Genomic DNA, 27306 nt, shown 5'->3' with positions numbered 1-27306 from the left:
ATAAACTTTTTCTCCTAAAAAATTTGTATTTAAAATTTGTATGTGACTTTCCCTGATCTTTTTATACAAGGTACAAGACAAAGATCCCAATTAAATGCCGTCTTTTTCTATTGCAAAATAAACTTTGCAGACTAAAGGGCAAAAAATAAACTGGAAGTGACTTCAAGCTTTACACAATACACGCATTCTATAGCGCCAAAACTATGACGAAACAGCTCCTTCTTCATTCATAAGCGTACCAGATTTGTAAGCACTTTATGAATAGACTATCGAGTATCTTCGTTGGTCCGGATAAAGATCCATTGTTTACGGATCTTCGAGTCAAAACTAGAGTCTGTCTCAATAAAGAGCTCAGTGACGCCATTGTTGGATGCGCGAAATAAGCGTCCTAACTATTCGGGTTATTGCGTTCTTTATAGTGTAGGTGAAACAAAGTTGTACCGGTTTGTCGCAAATAATATTATTTCAGTAAAATGCCTTACCTTAGTCTACAAAAATAAACGAAATATAAGCACCCACAATTAATCTTCTGCGCATCTGACGGCACTGGGCTCTTCTCTGTTGCACATTGATGAAATCTGTTTGAGTAGATAATGAGGGCAGGGGGCAAAAAGAAAGGAAATAAAAAAGATGTTATTTTGGTGGAATGGTCTTGGTTGTTGTGGGAGAGAAGCAATGAAATTAAAGTAAGGAAATTAAAAATTTTAATGGTGCCGGTAAGGCGTGTGTTCCAAGGACTTATGGTCTGTTCATAGATATAAGAAAGTAACCAATTGCTTTTGAATGGGATTATCCAAGGGTGGTCATTAACATACAATGCAACAAGAGTATTACCTAAAGTTTCGGAATTTAAAATCAGGTAAACTTGTGATCCGTAATAGAAAATAATTTAATACGTACTTGTGTTTAATATTCTTTGGTTTGGTATACTACTCAGTTTAAATTTATTGTAATCATTCTTATTTCGTATGTAATACAGCGTGTGTTGAATCGTGTGCGAATTATGCAAAATATGTGCGAGTCTAGTGTATCTCATGAGATGCTCCCGCCCAAATGTAGAAAACACTATTCTATTGAAACTAAGTTATAAACAATGTTTATTTGACTCTCATTGAACGTGATGCCAGCAAGCAAGCATCTTCAGAAGTAATTTAAGTAGGTAATAAAAATAATTTGTAATTTTATTTTAAATTTAAACATAAATACATATATAAATAAATAAATATTGTTTAGTATCTTTCCTAACAAAACCCCAAATAATTAAATTCTAAGCAAAGTACGGACCTGTTCGACCATATTTCATTCTTACAGCTTGCCCGGGTCTTTCCATAATTCGTATCAGTTAGTCACTTTCTTATATCTAAGAACAGACTTTACCTTCCCAGTAGAATCCCTCAACGGTGGGGTGAAGGAAAAGGCCGCCTAAATTTTTCGTCACGTTCCCAATTATATTTTAGGAAGTACACAAAATTTATTTAAAACTTATATAATCAATAAAATTTCTGTTTTTTTCTGTAACAATAAAAAAAATAAAAAAGTATTGCACTTAAAAAAATTACATCTATACAAAGAGATAGAGATACAAGAAAAGTATGCCATTTTTTTTTCAATTTTATTTTCTTTTTACAAATAATTAAGGATCCTTTTTATGCTCACTTTATCATTGTCAGTCATTTTTCGGTTCTTGAAAATATTCGTCTTGTTCCCCCTATACACCCAGTAATGTATAATGTAAAGCTTAGAATTTTTTTTCAAAGGTGACTTACAAATATATATTTTACGCCGGTGTGGGTATATCAAAAATTAAAATCATCAACGCTATGACAATGACGAGAGTCTCGCAGCGGAAAAAAAATATTTAAACGTGGGCCTGAGGCCGACCCCTTAGTTCGGCAACGGTCGGGTATTAAGTACGTATACCACAAAGGAAAGATGCATCTCAGGCGCAGAGAATCATGGCGGTAGCGCAATGCAGGACCGAACCGAGAGAACTTCGAGAATTTTTTGGATTGTGACTAAGATTATTATTAAATACAAAAAAATATGTCAATAAATTCTTGACATTTACGGTTGCGGTTCAGTGCAATGTTTTTGTTATCGTAATAGATAGTCTTTCAGAACATCGTTACAAACTAGTTAAACGATAATTTATTCATTAAATGAATTCGAATTAGAAGTAATTTAAAGTGAAAGACTTTGGGTGATTTTGAACAGTGTTACCACTTATTATGTAGGTGTTATTTGATATAAACAAAACAAGCGAAAAGGATAGATACTGCCTTGATAAAATTCTGATATGTCACTGTTTGAACTTTACACTCATAACATTAAAATAAAATTGAAAGAAAAAATGTTTCTTTTTGTTACACAGTGATTGTAGAAAAAATCTCCTTTTTTTATAAGGAATCTACAGTTTCAATTGTTAACACTTATTACGTCACGTATATACCAATAACACCAAAAATCCAAATTTATCCGACCATTGCAGGCGAGTTAAATTCACTGGCGATTTTAAACTAACACGAACACGAACAACGCTGTCACCCGTGACTCTCTGTGCTTTAAGGCGGGGCTCACCACATTTTCAAACGGTCTTCGGAATTCACAGCCAACTTGTATGTGTCAAATGTCTGGCGATAATAATAATTGCAGGCATGTTGTTGCGACGGTGCCATTTTTTAAAAATTGACCTTGTCGGTTTCGAAAATAAATATTGACGAAAAACTGAAATACTTTAACACCCTGTATCTTAAAAACGAAGAAGTTGTGGACCCTGGTTTATAAAATTCTTATCCCTGTTTGGGGGAGTAGGAAGATTGACATGCACTGTCGGCAAAACCTGACATTGGGAGACCGCATACAAGGGTACAATCCTAAACTATAAACCTACAATTGGTACACCACTTCTTCACTTGTTTAGAATTTTAGATCTTTATGTTCATTTGCGTTCTCAGAGCAAATGGCAATAACCGTTATTCGTTTCCGTAACGCATTGTAAATTTTTGAAATTTTTAGTGAATACAAAAAAAACGTCGCCCGAACGACCAGTGTAAAAAAACTGCGCCGACCGCCGCCGACCGGGCCACGCCCCCCACTCCACCGAGAACGATTATAACAATCATATACATATATAATCACTTTTATACATTCCTTTTTATCACTTAAACATCTGTTTTATACAATATATGCAAAATATAACCAATTTGTAAACTTTCCACAAAATAAACTCTAATTAAACTTACGCCATACCATCCCAGAAGAAAAAAGAAATTATAAAATAAAATAAAAAACGTTTTTGTTAATTAACGAATTAACAGTCGTTTCAAGACCTTCTTCAGTCTTTGTGGTAATTTTTTTATGTCTGTTAATTTTCTCGCGACGACTGGAACGCCACTGTCGTCCCTCCGAAATTCGTCATATAGATTTTTTTTTCGCGTTTGGTCACGTACCGGACACTGACCGGCGGATTGGTGTCCGTTACATCTAACAATCACACTTAGAAAGGTTTAAAATCCGGTTTTCACCACTACGGTAGTTCGGTTGTGAAGTTTTAGCGCACTGGACACATTGTACTAGTCTAGTGAGGGATCCTGAAACAACAAACGAAATGTTGACGCGTCATAGACAGCTAAACAGGCCAGCACCGTAACCAAACCATACCGTATATTCGCAACGGACAATAAAGTTCGCAGAACAATATACCGTTTTTACGACATAATAACTTAATAAATTAGTAAATTTTTATGAAGATCTAACCGCAGACCTACCTCGCTTGAAGCGACGGATTTGTGTAGTTTGTGGACTTTCATCGGTGAGATTCCTCGATTATTATTAGTTCAAGCAGTGAAAAATCCATTCTTACTTTAAAATATTTATTATAAATATAAATGAAGAAGTAAATTTTCCTAAAAAAGAATGTTAGAATATTTATCAAAAAATGGTATTCTACATCAAAATAATCACTATGGTCACACCATCACAACATCACAACACTATTTGGTGGAATTTTGGAATGAACAACTCTTCTTTTTTTATTGGTCGAATCCGTTTTTCCAATTTCCACCTTTGATCCACATTTACAATGTTCTTTACAGTGCAGAAAACAGTCATAATTATATACACGAAACACAGTCCCTAGTTCAAATAATTGGGAGCTACCTCGCACACATAAACGATGATGTAAACATCATCATATAAAAAACACTGATAAAGATAACACAAATATTTGCATCTCACACACCAATTCTGAGACTGGTAAACGGCTAAACTATTCACACATTTTCGCCACTTTTGATTAAAATCGCGGAATAAGTAGGAAGTCTTTTTCGAAAACGGCTTATTCAGCACTGCCACTGATATCAGCCGACATCTACCTGACTCGCCCTGTCTTGTCACTTACCTATGAATAAAGTATTATTTATTGGGTTTACCCAGTAACAGGTATGAAGATCATAATTACTTTGTAGGAGAGGGTCTGTCAAAAGTAGAAACGGTATACGTAATTTGAGTCACACTATACGTAGAATCGGCAAAACCAAACTTTAAGTCTGTCTGATACAATATAAAAAGCCAATAAACTCATCCGTGCTGGAAAATAAAACATAACATATATAACAATATCCGATTGTGGATTTTTAAGTGTACTACTTCTAATGGAGCCATTTTTCAATATAACCTCGCACATTTTAAGAAACCCTCTAAAAACGTGTTTTAGATTAATTGGTAGACCTTCCCTTTTCATTTTTCTAATTTATCTTCAACTAGGTAAATTAATTTTTGTTTCAGCGAACATTTTTTAGACTTTTGACCTCCGAAACTCCTTCTGAAAAAGTAAATATCTTGTTTTTTTCTCACATCTTAATCTCGTTTCACTTTATTCCGCATACGCCGCCAAAAGACAGGGGAGGGACCCAAGACTCACCTTTGTTACGATCTATAATCTTCCAGTATTTCCGAAATCCCTATCGAGTTGTTCAAGATCTGAAAGTCGGTAGAGTCCAGCGAGCCGAGACCCTCTTTCAGCTGTTCGTCCGTGAAAAACTCGTTCTCCAGCTGCCTGCTGAAATCTTGTCCGGCCGAGAAATCTACGGGGCGTTCGTATTTTTTTACCGGAAATATATTGATACATTTTCTTTATTCGAAACCGAATCAACAAAAATGATTTTTGGTAAACAACATAGATCGCATTTAGGGTTATTAGTAAAATTTAGCAAAACCCTACGCAACGCTACCTGTAAGGGTAATTTCGGGCAGACTAGTGGGCGTGTTCGGCGAGGTAGTGTGCAGACCCGGAGACGTCGACGGATACACCAGCTGGTGCGACGGCGACGAGCTGTAGTAGCTGGCGTCGGACGTGACGTCAGGCAAGTTGGGCGACTGCGCCAACTGGGGACTGGTCGCCGGTTGGTCGACGTACGATATGGCACCGACCGGCGAGTCCGACTACACAGACAAGAGAGACAAGTGCAACAAGCCGGACGGAAGACTGAACGCGTCACCCCCAAATAACAAACTTTCAATAAAACTACAAGACCAATAACAGAATTGGTACAGCCAAATAAAGAAAAGATCCCTGCCATTTCCAGGCTTGCCAGACGACAAATTTAGCCAATAAAATGTTTAAAAACGTAATTCACGTGAAACTTTTTCTTGCTTTGCTACAAATAACTTAAATAACGAAGACAAATTTTTGAAAAAATCGAAGACTTTTCCATTCGATTTTTTTTGTTTGCCTTTGGATTGGAATAGTTCTCATTTGGCTTCAATGTTAACAATCTACAAATGTGTCCGAGTTCCATATTATGACGGTACAGTCGTCTAGTAGTAGTAGTAGTAGTAGTAGTAGTAGTAGTAGTAGTAGTAGTAGTAGTAGTAGTAGTAGTAGTAGTAGTAGTAGTAGTAGTAGTAGTAGTAGTAGTAGTAATAGTAGTAATAGTAGTAGCAGTATACAAAAAAAATCTATTGAAGGCCGCCTACACTCATAAAAGAAACAAAATTCTCAAAGTACAAAATGCCAACGACCTCTACGAATATTGTAATCATTCTAACAAGGGCAATCAAAATATTTACGGCGAAGAAACCCTCATGCAAAACAGGAATCGGAAATTTATCGGCAAGAAAAATATTAATAAAAAAACTAATAAAATAAAAGCATGCTACTGAACAAACTGAAAAGGACCACGTGCGCCCCTGATAGGTGTGATGAATTTAAAACTTAAAACATTAAAAACGGATATATGTGGAAATTCAAGGGACATTATTTCCAAACTGCTTGCTTGTATATAAGTGTTGCCAGAGTTTTCAAATAATCAAAACCAAAGCTAATTGATTAATTGGGTGGCTATTTTTGCATTATTTTATTACAAGTCGTTATTAAAAAGCAGAATTCTCAAATAATAAATAATTTTAAGACAAACATGTACTATACAGGGTGTCCATTGTAAGATGATGTACATGGGGATATTGGAAACTGTACGAGATATAGTTCGCTTAAATGGAAGAAAAGTAGCGTATGCGTATTCCAAAATATAATCTAGCTTTGTTTTATTTTAAATCGACCCCATTACATAGCAACAGGGTGAAAGGAAAATGGGCATTTTTGACAAATCACAATATTTTAATTATTATAGGAGCAAATTTCCAGGATATGGCTAAAACAATACAACGGTGCTAAAAATGGCGTGTCACCGATGTCAACTTTTGTTTTTCTTATGGGCGTCAAATTGAATTTCTGCACTTGCTAAACTCATTTAAAAATTCTTTTCTACGATGTGTAACATATTTATGTTTGGTCAAGATAAATCCCGAGAAATAATAAAAATAAGATTTCAGGATAGTAGTGGATATTGCCAATCAATTTTAAAACATATTTAAATAATGAGTGAACAAGAAATCAGAATGAAATTGAAGAAAGAGGACAGAGAAAAGAAGTGAGTAAAATTTTATATACCTTTAAAGGTTCTTTATTTTTTTAACGCACAAAATAACTAAGAAAATACACAGCATTTTACAACAAAATTAGAGTAAACGTTCGAATAATAAATAATAAATAAAAAAATAATAAAAAAATAATAAACACTGCTTCCGAGGACTGTCTTAATATTTGCGGAATGATATTTTTTTCCCATGGGACTTACTGTATATTTGATTTTTGAGGTAACAACTTACATGAAAGGGGGTTATGTCTGAGGTGAATCGCCGTCTTGTTGCAGAAACATTTGTTGCAGAGCTGCTAGTAAAAGATTCATAAGATCTTCTGTTGGGTTTGTTAGTACAAGGTTTAAATATCTCTCAGAATTAAAATTATTGTGGGTCTCCAAAACACCAAACCAAACGTTAAATATCCACCTCACTTAATGCCTAACTTCACGAGCTCGCCTTGGATTTACATCGGCCTAAAATGCAGTGTTCTTACGATTGCACAATTGAGTAATTAGTAAATCGGCACTCGTCCCACCAAAGGACTTTTAAGAAAAAGTTTGGTATCCCGTTATTTTTCTGAATAAACTACTGACACAATGCCGTTCTTGCAACAGTATCGCCATCCTGCCCCTTCATCCTCAAGATAATGATGACCGAACAACGCCTGTTGTCTCTTCAAACTGATGTAAAGATTTTCATTTACCTTGCCTTTCAGACGCCTCAATACGGCTCTAACCGGTTGACGTCTTCCAGGATATTTATTTAAATACATTTCTTCAGCTTCGGCAGTTTTAGAAGCAAGAAAGTATGTCAAATAAGTCTCCATACACTTTAATTAATCACTATTCAGAACTGCAGATAGAACCGTTAATTATCAATATCTTATCAAGTCAGCTTTTTTCAAATTTCGTTTAAACAAATAAGTTATACTTGTTTATTTTTGACGCCACTTTTAAGTCACTGCTTTTGAAGTAAAAGCGAAATGAGCGCTAAAAATTGCGAAAATCCAATTGCGCTTCGAAAAATCATAGTAGATTTATGGAAAGAGAAAACATCCTTTAGAGATATTGCGAAAATAATTAAAAAATTACATTCGACTGTATGGTATGTAAGAAATCAATACAAATCCACCGGATCTTATAAAGTGCGGTCACGCTCTGGTCGTCCCGGCAAGTTAACTGCATGAGAAGAGTCTTCTGTTGAGAAAAAAAATAGAATTCTAAAACAAGCGCTCCAAAACTTGCAGAGGAAATCAGGGAAGGGTTCTCAGAAAATGTTAGCCCTCAAACTATTAGAAACTGCTTGCGTCGAGCAGGTTATAACGGCCGCGGAGGAAACCATTAATTTCGGAAAAAATTCGCAAAAAACGTTGGAATTTGACCGAGAACACATTATCAAAACCAGGGAGTTTTGGGGAAACGTTATCTTTAGTGACGAAACAAAAATTAATCTTTTCGGGTCAGATAGTAGGAATAAAGTTTGGACGAAAAAAATACTAAAAATCGAAAATGTCTGTCCTACGATTAAGCATGGTGGAGGTAATGTTTTATTGTGGGGGTGCATGTCGGCTAATGGAACAGGCAATTTAGCTTTTATTGACGGAATCATGGACCAACATGGCTTTATGAACATCCTAAAGAATAATTTAAACCAAAGTGTTAAAAAACTTAACCTTGAGGGGCGTTATTTATTCCAACAGGATAACGATCCCAAACACACTGCTACGCTTGTACGTCACTGGATGATCCATAGTGTAAGCCAACAACAATAGAGCACCTTTGGGAAAAATTAAAGACGAGTGAAAAAACATCAAGTTACGAGTAACGAGGACCTCAAAATTAGGATAAGAGAAGAGTGGGAAAACATATCGCCAGACGTTACAAGAAAGCAAATGGCAATTGCACAAAATATTAGACTTAAGAAACGGAGACGTTTTTGACCGACTGTACGACACTATTTCAAAAGCAATTCATGTTAAAACTTAATTAAATTTATTAACTTAAATTTATCTCGGCCAAACATAAATGTGTTACACATGGTTGAAAGGCATTTTCAAAGAGGAGTTTAAAAATATAGAAATTCAATATAACCTCCACAAGAAATACAACAGTTGACTTCGACCTAAATTTTTTTATGCCATTTTTAGCATCGCCGTATCCTTTCACCTATATCCTGAAAGTTTGAACATTTCAGCTCCTATAATAATGAAAATATTGTGCTTTTTCAAAAATGGCCATTTTCCTTTTCACCCTGTATCTACGTAATGGTATTGATTTCAACTAAAACAATGTTAGATTATTTTTTGGCATACGCTACTTTTCTTCCATTTAAGCGACGCTGTATCTCTTACAGTTTCTAATATCCCCAAGTACATCATCTTATACCCGACACCCTGTAGACTCTTTTCTTTAAATTAATTAATATTGCAATAAACTTAAGAATCTGAGAAAATATTTCAGTCCATTTTTTGCCCTATACCTACTTAAAATCGAACTAGAATTCACTACTTTAGTTGCTGATGAGATTAGAAAACGTCCTGCATAGCACATAAAATGTTTGCTACTACTTTGTTGTTTGTAATATCAATTTACATTTCATAATATGAATTTCCATTATATGGACCATCTGGGGATGCCATATTCCTTTTCTGTCAAATTTCCTAAGGCAGCTGAATTTTGCTTGGGTCTTAAAAAGTATCAAAAGTTACCGATATGATAATTTCCAAACTCACATCTCTGAATCTACAATCTGACAACACGTAACAAATTTGTTTACATCTGATCCACGCGCATCAGACTAGAGACAATTTCCTTAGCTGTCCCTTCCATGATCTAAGATTTAAAAAGCTTAGCCTTCGGAATCCCGTCCTATGTGTTTTTAAACAGGTCTTGTTTATAAGCCAAAAACCGCATTGATTCTTGGGTAAAAATCCCAAATCCAGAATTCTATACCCAAAACCAGAGCGTCCGAGAGAAATTAAAAGAATAAAAAAAAACGAGCAAGGAAAAGAAAAGAGCTGTCATTCTCAATTGTTAGTACCTCCAAGTGAGCGCTCCACGTACAGCCGGACTCCATCAGGCTGGCGACTAGCTGTGCCCAGTCCTAATAACATGCACACACATTTAGACCCACATTCCGGCCAAGATTTATGAATATGAGATGTGGGCGGGGTGATGATGGTTCGATCGTCGGTTACAAGATGTCGCGCGATCGCAAATTTATGAAACTAACGCCGTTAGCAATAAGTGCAAAGAGCAAATTTCATAATTAAATATCTGCCACAGTTAAAACAGTCATCACTTAAAACAGTTACAACTGTTTTAAGCAAACTAACACGGACCTGCTGCTACGGTTTTTTTTATTCAATATCTTTATCTTTAAGTCCTTTAGAATGTTTAATTTCTACATTTAAATTTGGAGGAAAGAGTTTCCGACGTTTAAACCGTAGACAAAAAATATCGACTGATTAAATATAAACATTTCTGTCGCAACACCTCGTATCCGGCGTCTTCAATGCTACGTGGTGTGTAAACCAGCTCGAGTATGAAACCGATCTAACCATGATACCTCTATGGATGGTTCTGTCGAAAACTATGTACATACCAAATCTATATAACTTAGCTTTTGATAGCACTATTACAGACAGCGTAAATTACCGATACCTGGTTAGCAATCATTCGCTACCCTACTTGATATTGTTCCCCTAACGATCCAATTAAATTATACCGTGCGTTAAAGAACGGTCAAAATGTACCCGGGGAGAGTACGATCGCATACGATTTGGAAATTATGCGTTACTACGTCGGCCAAAATTTCAACTCGTTTATAAGATACAAGGCGCCAAGGAGTATTTTCGAAACGAAAATAAAATTGAGTCCTCAACTGTCTACGCTCTATTGAAATATACCCAATTGTTTGGTATTTGTTGTGAAAAATTTCACATTTCTAAATTTTGTAGTCAAAATTATTAAAAATTAACAATCAATAATCCATAATATTTACAATCAACACCTTGTATCTTAAAAACGAAGAAGCTTTGGACTCAAGTTTGTAAGTTTTCTATAAAACTAAAGATTCAAACAAGATCAAGATATCTCTCTCTCTCTCTCCTCCTCCCTCCCTCGCTCACCCTCCCTCCCTCCCTCCTTACCTCTTTTTTTAAATTAAGTTTAATTTATATTGCCCGATTTTGTTGAAATTTGAAAATATTATTTATGATAATTTCGTTTCTTAATGCGAGATAGGGTCACCATACTTTACACACAATAAAAAGACGAGTTTTGTAAATAAAAATAACGCGACAGAGGCGTTTATTACAATAATAAATATAATATTAATTATACATGATAGAGATGGGCAGATAATTAAGATATTCATTATTCTAAAATTAATTAATTAAAAACTTATATAGAGGTAACAATAATATGAAGATAGATAAAATGCAATAAATATTATTATTTAAGATAAAATCTATTTACAATACAACTTAATTTGTAAATTTTAGTAAATATGTTCCGAGTGGCCATATAAACTACAGTCATTGGAGTCCAAAGTAAGGGACTCTACAATGTCTTCTAGCATGTTGTCAACTTCTCACATTCTACCTACTATTTCAATCACATTTTCGACACACATACTCCATTTTTCATAATCCATTGTCATTATTATATACAGGGTGTCCCATGACATGACTGCCATAGCTTGAGAATGTGTTGCCAGGGTGATTAACTAACTGAGCTACAAGCATTTGAAATTTTAAAGACCATTCAATAAGAAACCGCTTTATTGAATTAGTTGCTGCAGTATTACGTTCGGCTGTTAATGTTATTATTAAAAAAGTCCAGGTGGCTGTGAAACGTATTTATTGTGGCAGTAAACGTCAATTAAGAAAAAGATCTGGCCACCGCATGCCACTTTCGGATTCCTTGACAATTATCATAGGTACAGTTCAATAATGATTTGTAACTCTCTCGCAGTAAGAAACAGAGTATAGAGTACAATTGTTAAGTCCAGTGCCGTCCCGGGAGGTGTTTTAGCGAAAACTATTGTCAAAGACATACACGTCGCTTACTTTTTTTGCAATTTTTGTTATTTATTGCGAATAAGCTATTAAAAGTACAGCTTTTATATTTTGGATCCTTTGATACACAATAAATTTAGTTCACAACGTATCCTGTTACCAAAGACGCTTTTTTTTTTAATATTTAACACTCTGTATCTTGGAAACTAAGCATTTCCGAATCTACGTTTAGATGACTTTTTTTTTTTTTTGACGACGAATGTCCGCACCCTATATATTCGTCCCTCCCCGCGAACACTCAAACAAAAACGCTGACCCCTACTTACCACCGTCAGCTGTTCAAAGTGCTGTTGGAACGGCATGCTCTGGTGCTGGATGTGGTAGTCGTTCGACAGAGGGCTCGGCGCCCCCGGACTGCAGGGCGCCGAGTGCCTCCCCCCCAGACTGGGTGACGACTGCGGACTCGGCCTCGGACTCCGGTAACCATCCGTTTGCAACTGTTGCAGCTGCAACCGACCAAAAATTTGAAATACCCAAGGCCGTACCGCCCCGTGACAGATTACAAATGCGAAAGCTAAAGGAAACCACACAAACCACAGCGCACTCCCGCCATTTTTGTTTTAGATATTGAAATACACGACCGTTTCAGCTAAATAAAGAAAAAAAACCTTCCAGCATTCAACAAATTCTGACATTTTCTATTACATAATAAAAAAATGGAATGCATCAAATGGGTAAAACTTTATACTAACTTTTTCTCTACATAATAAAATGATATTTTGGTTTGACGTTTTCTAGGCATTCCAGTCTAGTAAAGTGTGTCTCAAAATATTTCGACCTGGCTTTTGAGGCACCCTCATGAAAAAGTAATTACCACTTTCACACCTATATTGAGTAAACCCAACAAACCAGAAATTTATTCATAGGTAAGGGTCAAGGGGCGTTTTGCAGTGCATTTCGAAAAAACTTCTTAAGCATATATCACTTCAGATGCAAGTGTGTGTGCAAGAAGTGTGGTAAACGGCTTTTGAGTCATGAGTTTATTAATAAAGATTTAATAATCGGTGTTTTTCCACTCTCTTCTACAGAAGGGAGTGGAAAAACAAATTATAAAAATGTGTATGAATGAATAGGCAGAGAATTCATTAAACAAGAAGCTTTGAATGAAACCTAACTACTTACGATAACGCCAATGTCCTCGATAAATTATATTATTAACAGTGAATGGACAATAGTGAACAAAATATGGTGAGAAGGAAAATATAGTTCCTTTATCAAAACCAAATTCCTAATTTGGATAAATTGAAAAAAAAGTTAGAAAAAGATAAAAGCAATATGCGGCCGTGCCACCTTCCATAGACTTATTCAAAAATGTAAACAAAAAACAAGTGGTAATTCGGTAAATTAAAAAGTGTAGATCCAAAAACAGATGTAGGTATAATTTATCTAAATGAAGTTTGGTTCGATACACGCGATTCAGTGTCCAAAGAATGAGCTGATTCCAGTAAAAACTGAGATAAGAGCACCTTCAAATAAAGCAAAAAACACATCAAACTGCGCCTGTATTATCTCTGGTGAACTGAGTAGCCAGTGGCAGCGTTGCCGGTCCCGAGCCCAGATAAAGGAGAAGGGTTCTCGGGCCACGTTAGCACCCTACCTGAAGTAAAAACTAGGCATGCTCGCAGAACCGAAACCTTCCCTCAGATACAAAGATGACGACTCATGCAAAGAAAAGGATAATGACAAGATTTACTCCATGCTTCGCGACATGGAAAAGAAAGGCCATCAATCACAGCATTGATAATTGAACCCTCAAAAAACAAGAATCAAGGGTAAAATACAAAAACAATATCAAGCCCACTCAGCGGGATAGAAAGACATGAGAGAGCAAAAGGAGTTGCAAAGAACAGAAAAAGCCCCGGTCTATACGGTACCGCAAATGAACTCAAATATGGCGGAGAAAGGCTTGCAGGTCAACTAACAATTCTGATTTCAAAGATCAAAACAAAACAAAATCATGGACGAATGGTAAATACTATGATTCTTATGTTTTAAGGGGGGGGGGATAGGAAAGTTGCATCAAACTATACAGAAATAAAACTGCTTAATACAACTCTAAAATTACCGACGAAGATCACAACAAATAAAATCAATAACTTAATCACATTATCAGATGAACAGCAAGGAATTAGATCAGGCAGATCATTCACCAATGTGGTTTATGTCTTTAATATTAATGTTAATGGAAAAATCTATCGAATACAACAAGCCAGCATATATATGTTTCATAGACCTGGAAAAAGGATTTGAGCGAGTCCAACTCAAAGATATATTCCATCTTCTTTACGATAGGCAGATACCACACAACCTTACAAAAACTATGGAAAATATATACTCAACCAATCAAATCTAAGCAAACAGAGCCAAGGAGAACTTACGGAATTAACACCGGTGGAAAGAGGTATCAGACAAGGCGAATGTCTTTAACATTTCCAGACGACGTTGTACTAAGAGCTAAATCACTTATCACCTGTATCTGCCTCTAAGAGAAAATGTACGACCACTTCAAAACTGCCGATCAGGTGTAAACTTGTATTCGACGGAAGATGGAATTTAAATATCTGGGAATAGAAATCTCAAAGAAAGCAGCATTCTTAAATAACATCATTTGGGAAAACAAACATATTAGAACAGAAACATTGCACAAAAGAAACACGGCCTGCTCGAAAAACGTTGTAGAACAGAGAGTGAAGCGAGAACATCACAGAAATGTGTAGAGTGGATAACATAAATGACTGGATATTAAAACGAAAAGTGGAATGGAAGTACTACATCAAACGCATGTATGACTTGAGAATAGTTAAAATGGTTCGTGATGAATCACCTATACGCCGCAGAAGTACAGGGCACCCTCGAAAAAGATGGAGCAACAATTTAAGACCCGACGGGGAGTAAGGGACCAAGAAACAACAGACAGTTGGCTAAACAAAACAAGGAAGAAGAAGAAGATAGAACAGCGATTTATTCCAAACTGCTGTCTGTTGTCTGTGAAGAATATTAAGGACCCTAACTTGGAGCATCATGAAAACAATTGGATTAAAAATTATCTTTTAAAGAAAAAACCAGACAATAGCGTCAAAAAGTTACCACAAGAAGCGCCAAATTCAACAATTACATGAAAGGGCAACTTTTGGAAGTGTTAAATTTATATATTATTAAAAAACAATATATACGTGATAGTTGAAGTAACATTTTTTACGTCTTCATCGACATCATTATATAGTTAACCTCATAGAACATTTGTAGCACCAAATAAAATCAAATGTAAGAGCTGAAAATATTGCTACTACTTCAAGAAGTTATTAATACACCTATTAAAAGTTAGAAAAATACAGTACATTTGTAAAATTGACTCTTCTTATATACACAATAACATAGAGCCAATTGCAATTAATCCTTATGACGACTCTGAGAGTGAAATAGAATATTTTCTAATAGTAATCATTTGGTTTTATTAGACTTAAATAAACATAATATAATATTTAATTTTCATATTTTGAAAACACCCTAAAACACGACATATTTACATTTTACTATTTTACAAAGCCACTGCAAATTCCGGTTCCTTGAGCGTATCGTCGCATCTGAATTAAGATGTGCTGTGCTTCCGTCATCCCCGACTGGATAAGCCCACACAATAAAAGCAAATGAGAGAACAATGAGATTTCGTATTTGAACAACGTAACGTCTTACTTAACTAAGATTGCGAGTCGGACTAATTTGTTTTATTTATTGTTCTTTAATGCCGATTAAACTCGGCTAAATTTCACACTTACCGTCGGTGATGGTGACGTAGGTGAACACGGCTGCTGGTACAAGCCGCTCAAACCGCTTAAATTCGAGAAATCATTGTCGGAGATCCCTATACTATTTTTCTCCACCGGAACGCTCTGCAAATATACAGTGACAAACATAAATTACGTCAGTTTTAATTTTCATACACCAAACAAAAAAAAACCTATCGAAAAACAGACCAGCTAAAAATATACATGAACCACCCACCATACCACAAGAGCAGGATCATAGATCGCAGTTTCGGTAAAAACTCACTAGTATGGCAACGTGACGTTTATGTTGTGGAAATTTCTTATGGTTATGAAATGAGCACACGTTTATTACTTCTCAATTTCATTCAATTTCAAGAACCTAAAACACCAATTTCAAAAGACAACCATAGATATTTAGTTGTTCATAGTTTATAGTTTTCTTAATTGTAAAGGAATTAATAAAAATAAAAGTGATAAATGAATGAATGACTAGTTGGGTCCTCCATTCGACCCGCAAGCAAAGTCGACGTTTTTCGACAAGTTCTTTTTTTGCATGTTTCGACCACCTACCTGGGAGAGCTGATGTTGGTACCTAGAATTACTTGGAACTGATAAATGATTCTGCAACAAAACGACAAAAAAATATGCACAAAGTAAAAAGCGCATGCCAAAATACAAACAAAAAATCGAGACAATAGGAAATAAAATAGTGGCGTCAATCAAGCGGCAAAAAATACTACGTAATATACAGGGTGGCGACGCTTTTCTCGAAAAACGAAAAACCACCCCGTATTGAAAGAAAAAAATACTGTGGCCAAAATTGAAAAAAAAAAATAGGCTCGGATAAAACTTCAAACGGCCAAACGGGCTTACCGAATGTGATATGGGCGGATTAAAATTGAAACGCCCGTGATGCCTCATGCCGGGCAGTGCGTTGGTAGGCGACAGGGTCGACGGGCTGTTATTTAAGGGACTCTGCGAATGAAAATAGAGTGAAAACCTAGGCACAAAAAAAATATATTTAGACTCACAGAACTGTAGGGTGAACTATCCTGGTCTTGGTCGAGGGGTATATGGATAGGCGAAGAAAAATCGACATTGGTTAAGTCCGGCAATGAACCGGTATTGTTCCCGATCGGTATCTGAACGATTCCGGGGTCGTGAGCCGACGGACATATACTGTAAAAGATCAACCGAGACTGTAGCGTATATTCACAACCCACCACAAATTTTAATTTCGAAACCAAAATAAATTAATAAATTGATTATTCATTATTTTATATTTATTTTTGTCGTAGTTTTTTCTACATAAGCTTTATTTTGGTTTCTACATTTCTTTGTTTTCTTTTGTTACTGAAAATGTATTACAAACTTCCATTTTTGCGCCATTTTCCATTTCAAATAAATATATAGTACGTATATAGTACGACGTGAGTAGCTATATATGCTATACATTTTCACGGTTTTGATTCATTTCATTTTTTCTTCAAACTCTGTTGCATGTTAATAAAAGCAATATTTTTTTAAACGAGGTGGAGCTTTTACTTGATAAAAATCCATTTAACACAATTCAATTAGAACAAAAAATGTTCAAATATTCACAGTAATTTATTACTTTATGACAGCTGTTTCGACAACAAAATACAAAATATGACAATATTGCGACATCTATATATACAATCAGGTGGTAATAAATTCTTAGCTAGGGGTGTAGCGTTATAAATTTAAATTTAACAACCGACACGGTCAACAATTGGTCATTAAGTCATAGATTCGATTAATCTCCATAGCTTCCAACAAATGTAGTTTTTTGCTGTTTGTTTCATAATATAAAATATCAAAATTATCGTCCAACTTGTGTATTTCTGAATTTAAATGAATGGCACAGTTAGAATCACAACTTTTATTCTTATACGCTCTTTTAAGTTCGTTAATGCGTTTCTTAAATGTTCTACCTGATTGTCCGGAATACATTTTGGGACATTTCAACTCCGGACTTTTGATTTTTTCGCGATTTAGTTTAATTGTTTTTTAAAATTTTGCCAATTGTGTTTTCAGTTTTGAAAGTAATCGTAAGACCCAATTTAAATATATGTTTCGAAATTTTCTTGCTAAGTTCTCCTATGTATTTTATTGTTTTATAAATTTTGGATTCGGTATTTAATATGGGATAGATAGACTTCCGAGGTATTTGAAACTGTTTTTTAGTTATAGTTTTATCTATAAAAGAGGCTTCGTAACCATTGTTAAATGCCATTAATTCTTTTTCAAAAATTTCTGTGGGTGTGGTACATTAAGTAGTTTGTGGATCAAAGAATAAAACGCAGCCATTTTGTGTGTGTGTGTGAGGGTGATTTGAGTTATTATCTATTACTGTGTTCGGGTGTGAGGTTATTATGGTAAATGGAAAAATGTAATTTGTTCTGCAATTTAGTTATAGTTAAGTACACAGAGTTTAAAGAATTATTTAGCATGTAAATTTAAACGCTTATGTATGGAGTTAATATGATTCATAAAGAACTGTAATTGTCGTTCCGTTCCAGTGAAACAAACAAAACCATCATCTATGTATCTATACCACCAAAAAAATCTTTTAATCAGAGGATGTTTATGTATGATATTTTTCACATTGTCCAGGAAAATTTCTGCAAGTAATGGACTAACTGTATTTCCCATAATTAATCCTTCATTAAATTAAAAATAATTCTGATCTATACAAACTATTAGAAGATCTAACAAGTCTTGTTTTATGATAGGGTTGACAAGTTTTTCAGTAAGAATAATGCAATCGGTCAAAGGAAACTGAAATTGCCTGAGCATGAATTTTAATGTCTTTAAGCTTGTTGATGAGTTCGAACGAATTTTTCATAAGATATCCAGATTTAAAGGCAATATGATATTTTAAAATTTTTATTAATCTTGTTGAAAGTTTAACTGATGGTGCTATTACAAAAGAAACTACAGGCCTAATTAGCATATCCTGTTTGTGTAACTTAATTGAAGAATATAATTTTGGAGGTTGAGAATTCATAATTATTAGTTGGTATTTTTCACTGTACCATTTTGATTTGTTTTTGGTATAATTCAGTGGGATTATATTGTATGCTTTGGTATATGTCTGGTTTAAGAAACTGTTTGGTTTTTGTTATATATTCTAGAGAATCGATAGCTATGACTGTCCTTCTTTTATCTGCTTTTGTATTTTTTATTTATTAGGATAAAGGCACGGTGTTAAACATTTTTTGTTCTAATGTAATTGTGCAATATTTTTTATTATTATTTTTTTAAAATTATGAATATCATTTGTTTTGCAATGTTGTGTTTACGAGTCTTTATAACAACATTGTCGAGGATGCAGTAAATAATTTTGATACGCAAGTAATAAATAAAAAACCAAATGAAAATCACAATAAAACAACATTTTCACTTTATAGTGCCGGACACTACACATTTAAAATACATTCTGAGCTGTACAACCCAATAAAGAATAACATAAACAGAAATATGCTAACCCGAGTTGTTATTACGTTTGATATTTATGTACTGGGACAACTAGCCGTTGCGTTCTCGCAACTTTTTTTTTGATAATCCCTTTTGCAGATATAGAAGAGCTGGTTAGCCAGAAAAAAGAGACTTACTGAATTCCAGGTACTCGAGGAACATCACAACTAGATCTTGGTCTTCCATTAGGATTCCTATCGGGCACGCCCATACCCTGCAGCATGCCCCATGACGTCCGATTCGGTGACTCATTTCTGTCCATTGCCATTCCCTAATCATCATCGGATTACATAGCGAATTTGGAACTCATATTTGAATCTCCCTCCCCCCTTCTCCTGTCTCTCTTCCACTCTCTCTCAATCCCTTTCCCTACCGCTCTCGCTCTCCCTCTCACCCCCGCCCTCTCTCTCTCTCTCTTGCTCCCTCTCCCTCTCTCTGTCTCCCTCTCTGTCCCCCTCTCTCTCACCCTCTATCTCTGCTTCATCTGACCCATTCGCTGCAGTGCTGTCATTCATTCTCCCGCTCACTCACCCACTTCCCTTTTCCTTGTTTATTGGAAATTGCTACCCATTTAAATGACCGCAGGCTCACAAACAGCTCAAAATTATTTTTGAAAAATTAACTGAACCACATAACTCAACAATGACGTACCTGCATGGCACTTTGGTGCAGAGCCGAGTCACTGTTGGTGCGTCTCCAACCTGTATCCGACGGTGGACTTAGATAAGGCCCGCTAGAGTAAGGGGACAGTTTCCTCTCGCGCGTACTCCTGATGGGCCCGACGGGCGACCTGGTGCGGCTCTGACGTCCCGACACCGGTACCATGCGTGCGTGAAGTGGTTCCTCGTTCGGCTGAAAAATTGACATTCTTGGATAATGGAAATTAAATAATGAAAGAAACAGGCTATACAGCAGGAGAAGAGTTGCAGTTATGCATTCAGCAATTTATTGATTGGTGATTACACATAGAGGTATTTATAAATGCCGAAAACACTACGTGTGTCGATTTCTACTTCTTTAGGAAAGAACAGCAATATAACTTTGATATTGATCCCGCACTTCTTTTCTGTAAACTATTCCTCTATATTCACAAAAAGAGGATATACATCCATATTCGGCAAGGAACTGTCAACAATTTTGTTACCCAAAACCATCCTGTGGGTATTCCAAAAAATCCCCTATGTATAAGTGTACTTAGTTTTTCTCACATATTGTAGAAAGCTTTAAAAAAATTTAAATGCAAATAATAGCATTCTTAACTAATGAGTGTTTCCATAATTTGCAAGAATTCCAAATATTTGCTAAAAAGACGTGTTTTTTACTTTTTTACTATTGAACTTATTTTACGCTCTTTCTACCATTTTTATTAATAATATTATATATATTTTTATATTATCGATTTATTTTATATTTTAATATTATATTTATATTTTTCATATTTTTAGACAAACCTTTCCAGTTCCAAAACGACCTGCCATAAGTATGCGACAAAAAGCGCATTTACAAAACATAAGTGCACTCATTCCCACCACTAGGTCGCAGGGAAGACCTAACCTAACACGGTGCCGGAGTTGTTTACACTATCAAAACACCATCTCTGATTCTACTCGTGCAACGGCCATCCTCCGGGGAGGTGTCGTCATTCGCGAACGAAAGTGCAACAAAGAACAACAAAAAATTTGTCGAATAAAAAAATTGCAAGCGTAAAACAAAGTTGAACGCAGAAAATGAAACGAACAAAAAACTAAAGAAAGGCGGACAGAAAAGGGGTGCGTCAGGCAACAACGGTCCGAGTCACCTTGAGCGGATCCTTGATCGGTGACGTGGCGGGTGACGTTGCCGCCTTGACGATGGGCCGCGGGGCCGAAACGTCGGGCAGCGAGCCGCCTAACGTCTGCCCCAATCCGCCGCCTATCCGAAGTGTGTTTTTCATGTTTCGATCAACGATGGGCGTGGCCACCTATAAATTTCCCGATTTTATTTTTTTTTAGATTCGATTAAAATTAAATTTTTGCACTGCTCATAAAAAAAGTTCATATTAACGTACAGGGTGGCCCGTTTAAGTGGGGTTTATACCTTATCTCGAAACCTAAGGGGCTTACAAAAAAAAATTGAATACAAAAGTTGTTTCTATTAAAATTACCTTTATTTTTTTTTATTTTCCTAATCATCACTTTTTTATATACAGGATGGTAAGTTACATTTTTTTTAATAGAACACCCTACATTTCATTGCATTTTTGGATAGTCCTTTTAAAGACAAATTCAACGATATATATGACTATAGGTCTGTGATGCACCGTTTCGAACTTATTAGCGATCATTTTCAGAATTCGGGTATGTTTAATCCATCATTGTTAGGTTGCTTATTAACTTTTTAAACTTTTTTCGATTTATTATTTTTACGAAAATAATGCTTTTCTTTAGGCGATGGTCAATTTTAAAATATTTTCTTAAAATCCGCGGTGTTGCCGCGTTTCGCAAAATGACACTTCTCGATTTTCTTAAATGAGACACCCTGTATATTATTGGATTTTCGAATAACCACTTTAATAGCAATTTCAATTATACAACATAATACGGGTCTCTGACTTACCGTTTTGGTTTAATTGGCAATTATTTTCCAATAATACATACATTCTTTTGCATTCATAATTTAAGGATCTTGTAAATAAGGCCCTTAAATGGAAAAAAAAAACTTTAAAAATATATTCATATTCTTAATAATATAGACCGCATGTCTTTAAAAAATATATAGAAACCTGCCTGTTGAAAGGCACAAACACAAAATTGATGATATTATTATTAACTTTGACCTTGACATAAGCATCGCAGTAGCTTCGAAAACAATAGTAGCTCTCTGTTGTGGTAATATTAATGATTTTTTGACAGGTATCAGTGTATTATAATATTTTAAGCGTATTTTTTCGGACTTCCACTTAAAGTGTTACATCGCCAATAACAAAAGTCGGGCTTTTTCTCTCACAAAATATAGAGCCAAATTTCCCCATAGGCGATTGTCAGCAGTTTTGAACAAATGGCAAAAAAAGTAGGAGCCGAACAGTTTTGGATGAAAATATGCAGCTAGATCTTCTTTTGAATTTTCAAAATACTACAGAGACCTCCACCCGCTTTGCCGTTTCATATGTAGACGGAACAGTTATAAGCCATTTAAATTCACACCAGTACGAAAACTACAAGAAACAGATTTTAACTTAAGTCACCAATTTTGCAATATAATGATGGAAAGGCATTTTTTAAATAACATATTTCAAAATATAATATGGACCGATGAATCAATATTTACAGTCCGCGGTGTTATTTAATAGAAAAAATACGCATTGTTGGAGTTCAGAAAGTAAAACATGTGTTTTTGAAGTAAACAAGCACCGGTGAAGATCTGTGAAAGTATGATGCGCAATCTGGAGACCTAGAATTTTACTACCCATATTTTACCAACAAAATTTAACATCCGTACGATATTTAAACTTATGAAGGAACGAAATTCGGCCACTTATAACATAATAATATTCCCCAAAGACAGAATTCAATTTTTTTTGACAGCAAGATGGCGCTCCTTACAATCGAAGTGCATTCGTTTTTTAAACTAAAATTTCAGACGGTGGACTGGCCAGCGAGGAGTCGAGATTTGAACCCGTTGGCCTTTTTTTTTGTGGGGCACATTGAAAAATATGGTTTACAAAGATAAACCGTAAACAGTTTTGGAAGTGAGTTCGCGCGACAATACACTATCAGAATGAAACGAATTACTTCTCAAATGCCATACACCATTTAGAATATGCTACTTGTATTCTTCAAAACGGCTGACATATTGAAAAACTAATTTAATTAATTTTACTTGTAAGTAATATGCATTAGAAATTAGTGTAAATTTTTTGTAATCATTTCACGTAGACATTCAAACGTAGAAATAAGTAATTTGCGAAATTTGGCAACACTGTGCAAAGCTTAATATTCTGCTTTTAATATGACTTCTTAACAATTCTCTAAAACGGTTGTGAATAAGTTGATAAGGAGCTGATTCCCAGTTTCATATCTTAATAATTTAAATCTTATACCCAATTTATAATTTTATCTGCCAATTCAGTCAAAATGGTAAGTCAGAGACCCGTACTAAATTATATAATTGAAATTGCTATTAACTTAAGAAAATTGAGAGAAGAATTATTTTACGAAACGTGGCAACACCACGTATTTTAAGAAAATATTTTAAATTAGATCGTTGCCTAAAGGAAAGCATTATTTTCGTAAAAATAATAGATGGAAAACCCCAGTTCTGAAGATGATTGCTAATAAGTTCGAAAAGGTGCATCACAGACCCATACTCATATATATCGTTGAATTTGTCTTTGAAATGGCTATCCAAAAGTGCAATAAAATGTAACTTTGCGTGTCTACAAACACCTTTATTGCAACGATTATAACTTATTGGTATTGGTAGAGCGACGGTGACTAAAATAGTGATCAGTACAAAAACTAAATTAAAACTATGGATAGCAAGCGGTCTCCTTATTTCTATTCCCAATAGGGACAAATTAAAAAAGCAATGCGTTTTGAACAAAAATAATCTAAAGATTTTAAATGATTATAAAAAGTATAGAACCGAATTATCAAAGTTAATAAAAAAGCAAATATTTGCACTATAAAAAATTACTACTACTACTAATTAAAGAAGCAATAAATGATCAAACTAATAATTCCGAAATCAAACAAATAATAGTTGGTAAACAATGCTGAAATTACTGACGAAAAACTAATAGCAAATGAATTTAACTCCCACTTCTATAATGTTGGTCAAAAATTAGCAGGAAGAATATCTAATTGTAATCTGGTCGGTCCTATCCTTAATGAGACTTATTTTACCCCTATTAACAACAATGAAATTTTGGATCAAATATAAAGTTTAAAAAATGGTGTGAAGGAGGGCGGGAATAACATAAGCTCTGAAAAAATAAAAATAAATATTGTGCATCTTTTAAGCACTTTTCCGACTTCCCTGATATTCTCAAAAATGCAATCATTGTTCCTCTATTAAAGACAAATATGGCACTAATAAGCACTATTAGTAAAATAATTGAAAAGCGTATAAAGTATAAGCTTTCAATACATCTAAAAAAATAATTTATTCAATGACAATCAGTTTGTGATAGTTGCTGATATGTTCAGTGATAGGTTACAGGTGGGATTGGGTGTGCCGCAGGACACGGTGCTTGGTCCGCTGATATTGATATCACTAACTTGTTTTGCTGATGATACAGCAGTGATCTTGGGCGAATGCCGTTAGAATGAGAATGAGAGGATTAAAGAAATGGCTAGACCATCAAATATATAAACAAAACACATTTGTTAACTTAGCGTTATCGAGAAAATCTCTACCTACCAATATTCACAAACTTGAATCTCATTGTGAAAAAGACGTAGACTGTAAAGGTAACAACTTTCTTGAAAGAAAAACTATTACAAAATATCTGGGCATTCTGATTGATGAACTGTTTACTTGGAACAATCATATTAATTATGTAACTAGCAAAGTCAGAAAACTAATATATAAGTTCTATGAATTACGTAATATATTATCTTTGGAGGGACTATAAATGGTACATTTTTCACTACTAGAGTCTATAATGAACTATGGATTAGTGGTGTGGGATAATGCCTACGGGACGCATGTGCTGGGGTTGTTGGTGGCTCAAAAACGGATTATAAAAACAATACATTTTTTAAAAAATGGATACTCGACTAACTTACTTTTTGAGGAGAGCATTCTGCTTACCTTTAGACAACTCTATATGAAATCAGTGATAAGATTTATGTTAAAAACCAGCTATTATAAAACCAAAATAAATCATAACATTAACACAAGGTCTGCTGCCCAGCACGATGTGGCTCTACGGAACCCGAAACATGTAGCGTGTCAGAACCATACATATACTGTACTGGACCAAAAGTGTTCAATACTCTGCCTCCTGAACTAAGAGTTAAATCATATAATAAAATATAATAAAAGAGTTACCTGACTGAATTAGGCTCAGCGGTTTTGATTTTTATTTGGAATAAAGCAGAAAATAATAATAAAAGCTCTATAATATGACTTTTAAATTAAGGAAACAACCCTTAATTGTTTGAATTGTTGTAACGTAATTGCTAATTCCTAATATTTATATTATCATCAAATGAACAACAATAAAATAAAACCATTATCATTAATTATTATAATTATAATTTTCCCCTCCAATGTTGACGCAGCATTAAGGAACAAACTGTAATTTTTTAAGGCGGAAAATCTGCATTGATTGGAATTTAATTCTTCGAGATAAGTATGCTAGATTTTATTCCAAATTTTCAAAGTCATGCCGAATTAGCTCTGCAATAGTCAAAAAAATTCTGCGAAATTCCGGGGCGGCGTATAATGTGTGGATGACTTTAGAGCGTTGTAGGCGGTTAATTGCACGTGTGCGGACGCCTTTACGACAATTCTCCATAATTTCGATCGGCATGTTTTTGACTTTTCTTAAATTATTCGGCAACCGACATTGTTATTGTTGTTTTCGTTCAATAAAAGTTTTGGGGCAACGTTCAGAAAACTTTTGTATAAGATCGTCGGTTTAATTAGATATTCGGCTGTGCAAGTGTTACGCGGCAATTAACATTTTTGGTCTATTAATAACGTTCGGAGGGAGGGGTCCGCTTTTGAGTTTTTTTTTTGCGCGCGTGTTTGGTAACTTTCCACTGTTGTCTTCTGTGAGCGAATATTTGGGATATCGCATTTATATCCAAAGGCAAATCTAGAAACTACACTGCGGGTGTAATTTTGGATTTCAAACTTGAAAATGCAAAACAATGCGCACGACTATTTTTAATCAAATGAAATAACCAATCATCTACTCAAAATAAACACACAAATGAAATGCGGCAGTTTTTTTGCTGGAAAACCTATAGTAATTTTTTTAAAAATCAGTTCATCATTCTGATTATAAAATATACCGTCAGTGCGATTAAGTTTTCGCATTAAACTAGCTAAACCCCGATATCCTCGGATATACATGCCAAAATTTAGATTCCTTCACTCCTATTCTCAAAAAAAAAAAAAAACGCAACATAAACCGGCGAAATAAATTTAGAATTTTTTTAGAGAACTAACCAAAACTAAACCATATAGCCGCTAGTGTTCAGGTTTTAAAGCACAAACTAAAACATTTGAACCAAAAAACATGTTTTAGAACGAATATTCGTTTCTCGATAAAATTTGAAAGACAAAAACCCTCTAAACTGAATGAGCTACCCAATTTCGCAATTGAAAAGTACCAGACGTGTACTACTGTAGATTTTAAATATATTTAAAACGCTTAAAATATTCTAAGAAGTATTAACCATACCAAATTTCTAATTGACATTTTAAAAGCGAGCGAGATATTGTAATAATTAAACTTTGACCATCTGTAGGTCCACTACTGATCAATAGATGAAATAATGAGATCTTTTAATCAGCAATAAAAAAATATATTGGGAAGTCCTGTGTCATATGCACAAGAAGCGGTGCCATTTGAAATCTCGTTTTAACCTAACAGCATTTCAAACCAATCAATAATACCAGTTTTAGTTTAATTATGTTTGACTGCTTTTGTTGTTATATATAATACTAGTTTTAGTTTAGTTATGTTTGACTGCTTTTGTTGCTTTAGAACAGCGTTTATTCATAAGAATGACTACTTATTTGCAACGCTTAAACCCCAGGCAGTTCTTATCATTACTGTTGATAATTTTTTGCTACTGACCATCGAAAAGGTGGTTAGTTTTTGGTTAGTTAGTTAAGGCGAAAATATCATGGAAACCTGAGTCGCATCAATTTTTACCTTAGGCCTATATTATCTAATAGCTACATGATATTGCTGAATTGACGCAAAAAAAAATGACGAATATTAGAACAAGTTCTACTCCGTGAATAAATTTATGAAGAATTTCGTGAATTTGTCTGAGGAGTATTTGATATCCGGGCGGTGCATTACATTCGCAAAAT

The 27306-nt window shown here is 34.8% G+C and overlaps 1 protein-coding gene across 4 annotated transcripts in view; it reads right to left on the bottom strand.

The window, feature by feature from the left end:
• Positions 1 to 691: 691 nt before the first annotated feature.
• Positions 692 to 27306, bottom strand: part of LOC132704341 (CREB-regulated transcription coactivator 1) — a 28465-nt gene continuing 1850 nt past the window's right edge. The window contains exons 2-13 of one of the 4 annotated variants that reach the window (XM_060674287.1): positions 21068 to 21229; positions 19921 to 20121; positions 19407 to 19540; positions 16800 to 16947; positions 16642 to 16743; positions 16339 to 16389; positions 15778 to 15891; positions 12268 to 12447; positions 9961 to 10023; positions 5232 to 5442; positions 4922 to 5084; positions 692 to 3590 (exon numbers count right to left, since the gene is read on the bottom strand). In XM_060674287.1, the coding sequence (XP_060530270.1) occupies positions 4927 to 5084; positions 5232 to 5442; positions 9961 to 10023; positions 12268 to 12447; positions 15778 to 15891; positions 16339 to 16389; positions 16642 to 16743; positions 16800 to 16947; positions 19407 to 19540; positions 19921 to 20121; positions 21068 to 21229 (1524 nt within the window). In that variant the 3' untranslated portion in view covers positions 692 to 3590; positions 4922 to 4926. The remainder of the gene's footprint in view (positions 3591 to 4921; positions 5085 to 5231; positions 5443 to 9960; positions 10024 to 12267; positions 12448 to 15777; positions 15892 to 16338; positions 16390 to 16641; positions 16744 to 16799; positions 16948 to 19406; positions 19541 to 19920; positions 20122 to 21067; positions 21230 to 27306) is intronic. The other 3 variants (XM_060674303.1, XM_060674295.1, XM_060674313.1) reach the window with 3 other exon arrangements.

This window comes from Cylas formicarius, unplaced genomic scaffold, assembly GCF_029955315.1.
Source record: "Cylas formicarius isolate icCylForm1 unplaced genomic scaffold, icCylForm1.1 PGA_scaffold_10__41_contigs__length_53128322, whole genome shotgun sequence".
Taxonomy (NCBI): Eukaryota; Metazoa; Arthropoda; class Insecta; order Coleoptera; family Brentidae; genus Cylas; species Cylas formicarius.
Note: the sequence above shows the minus strand (reverse complement) of the source record. Positions and strands in the feature narration are given on the sequence as shown.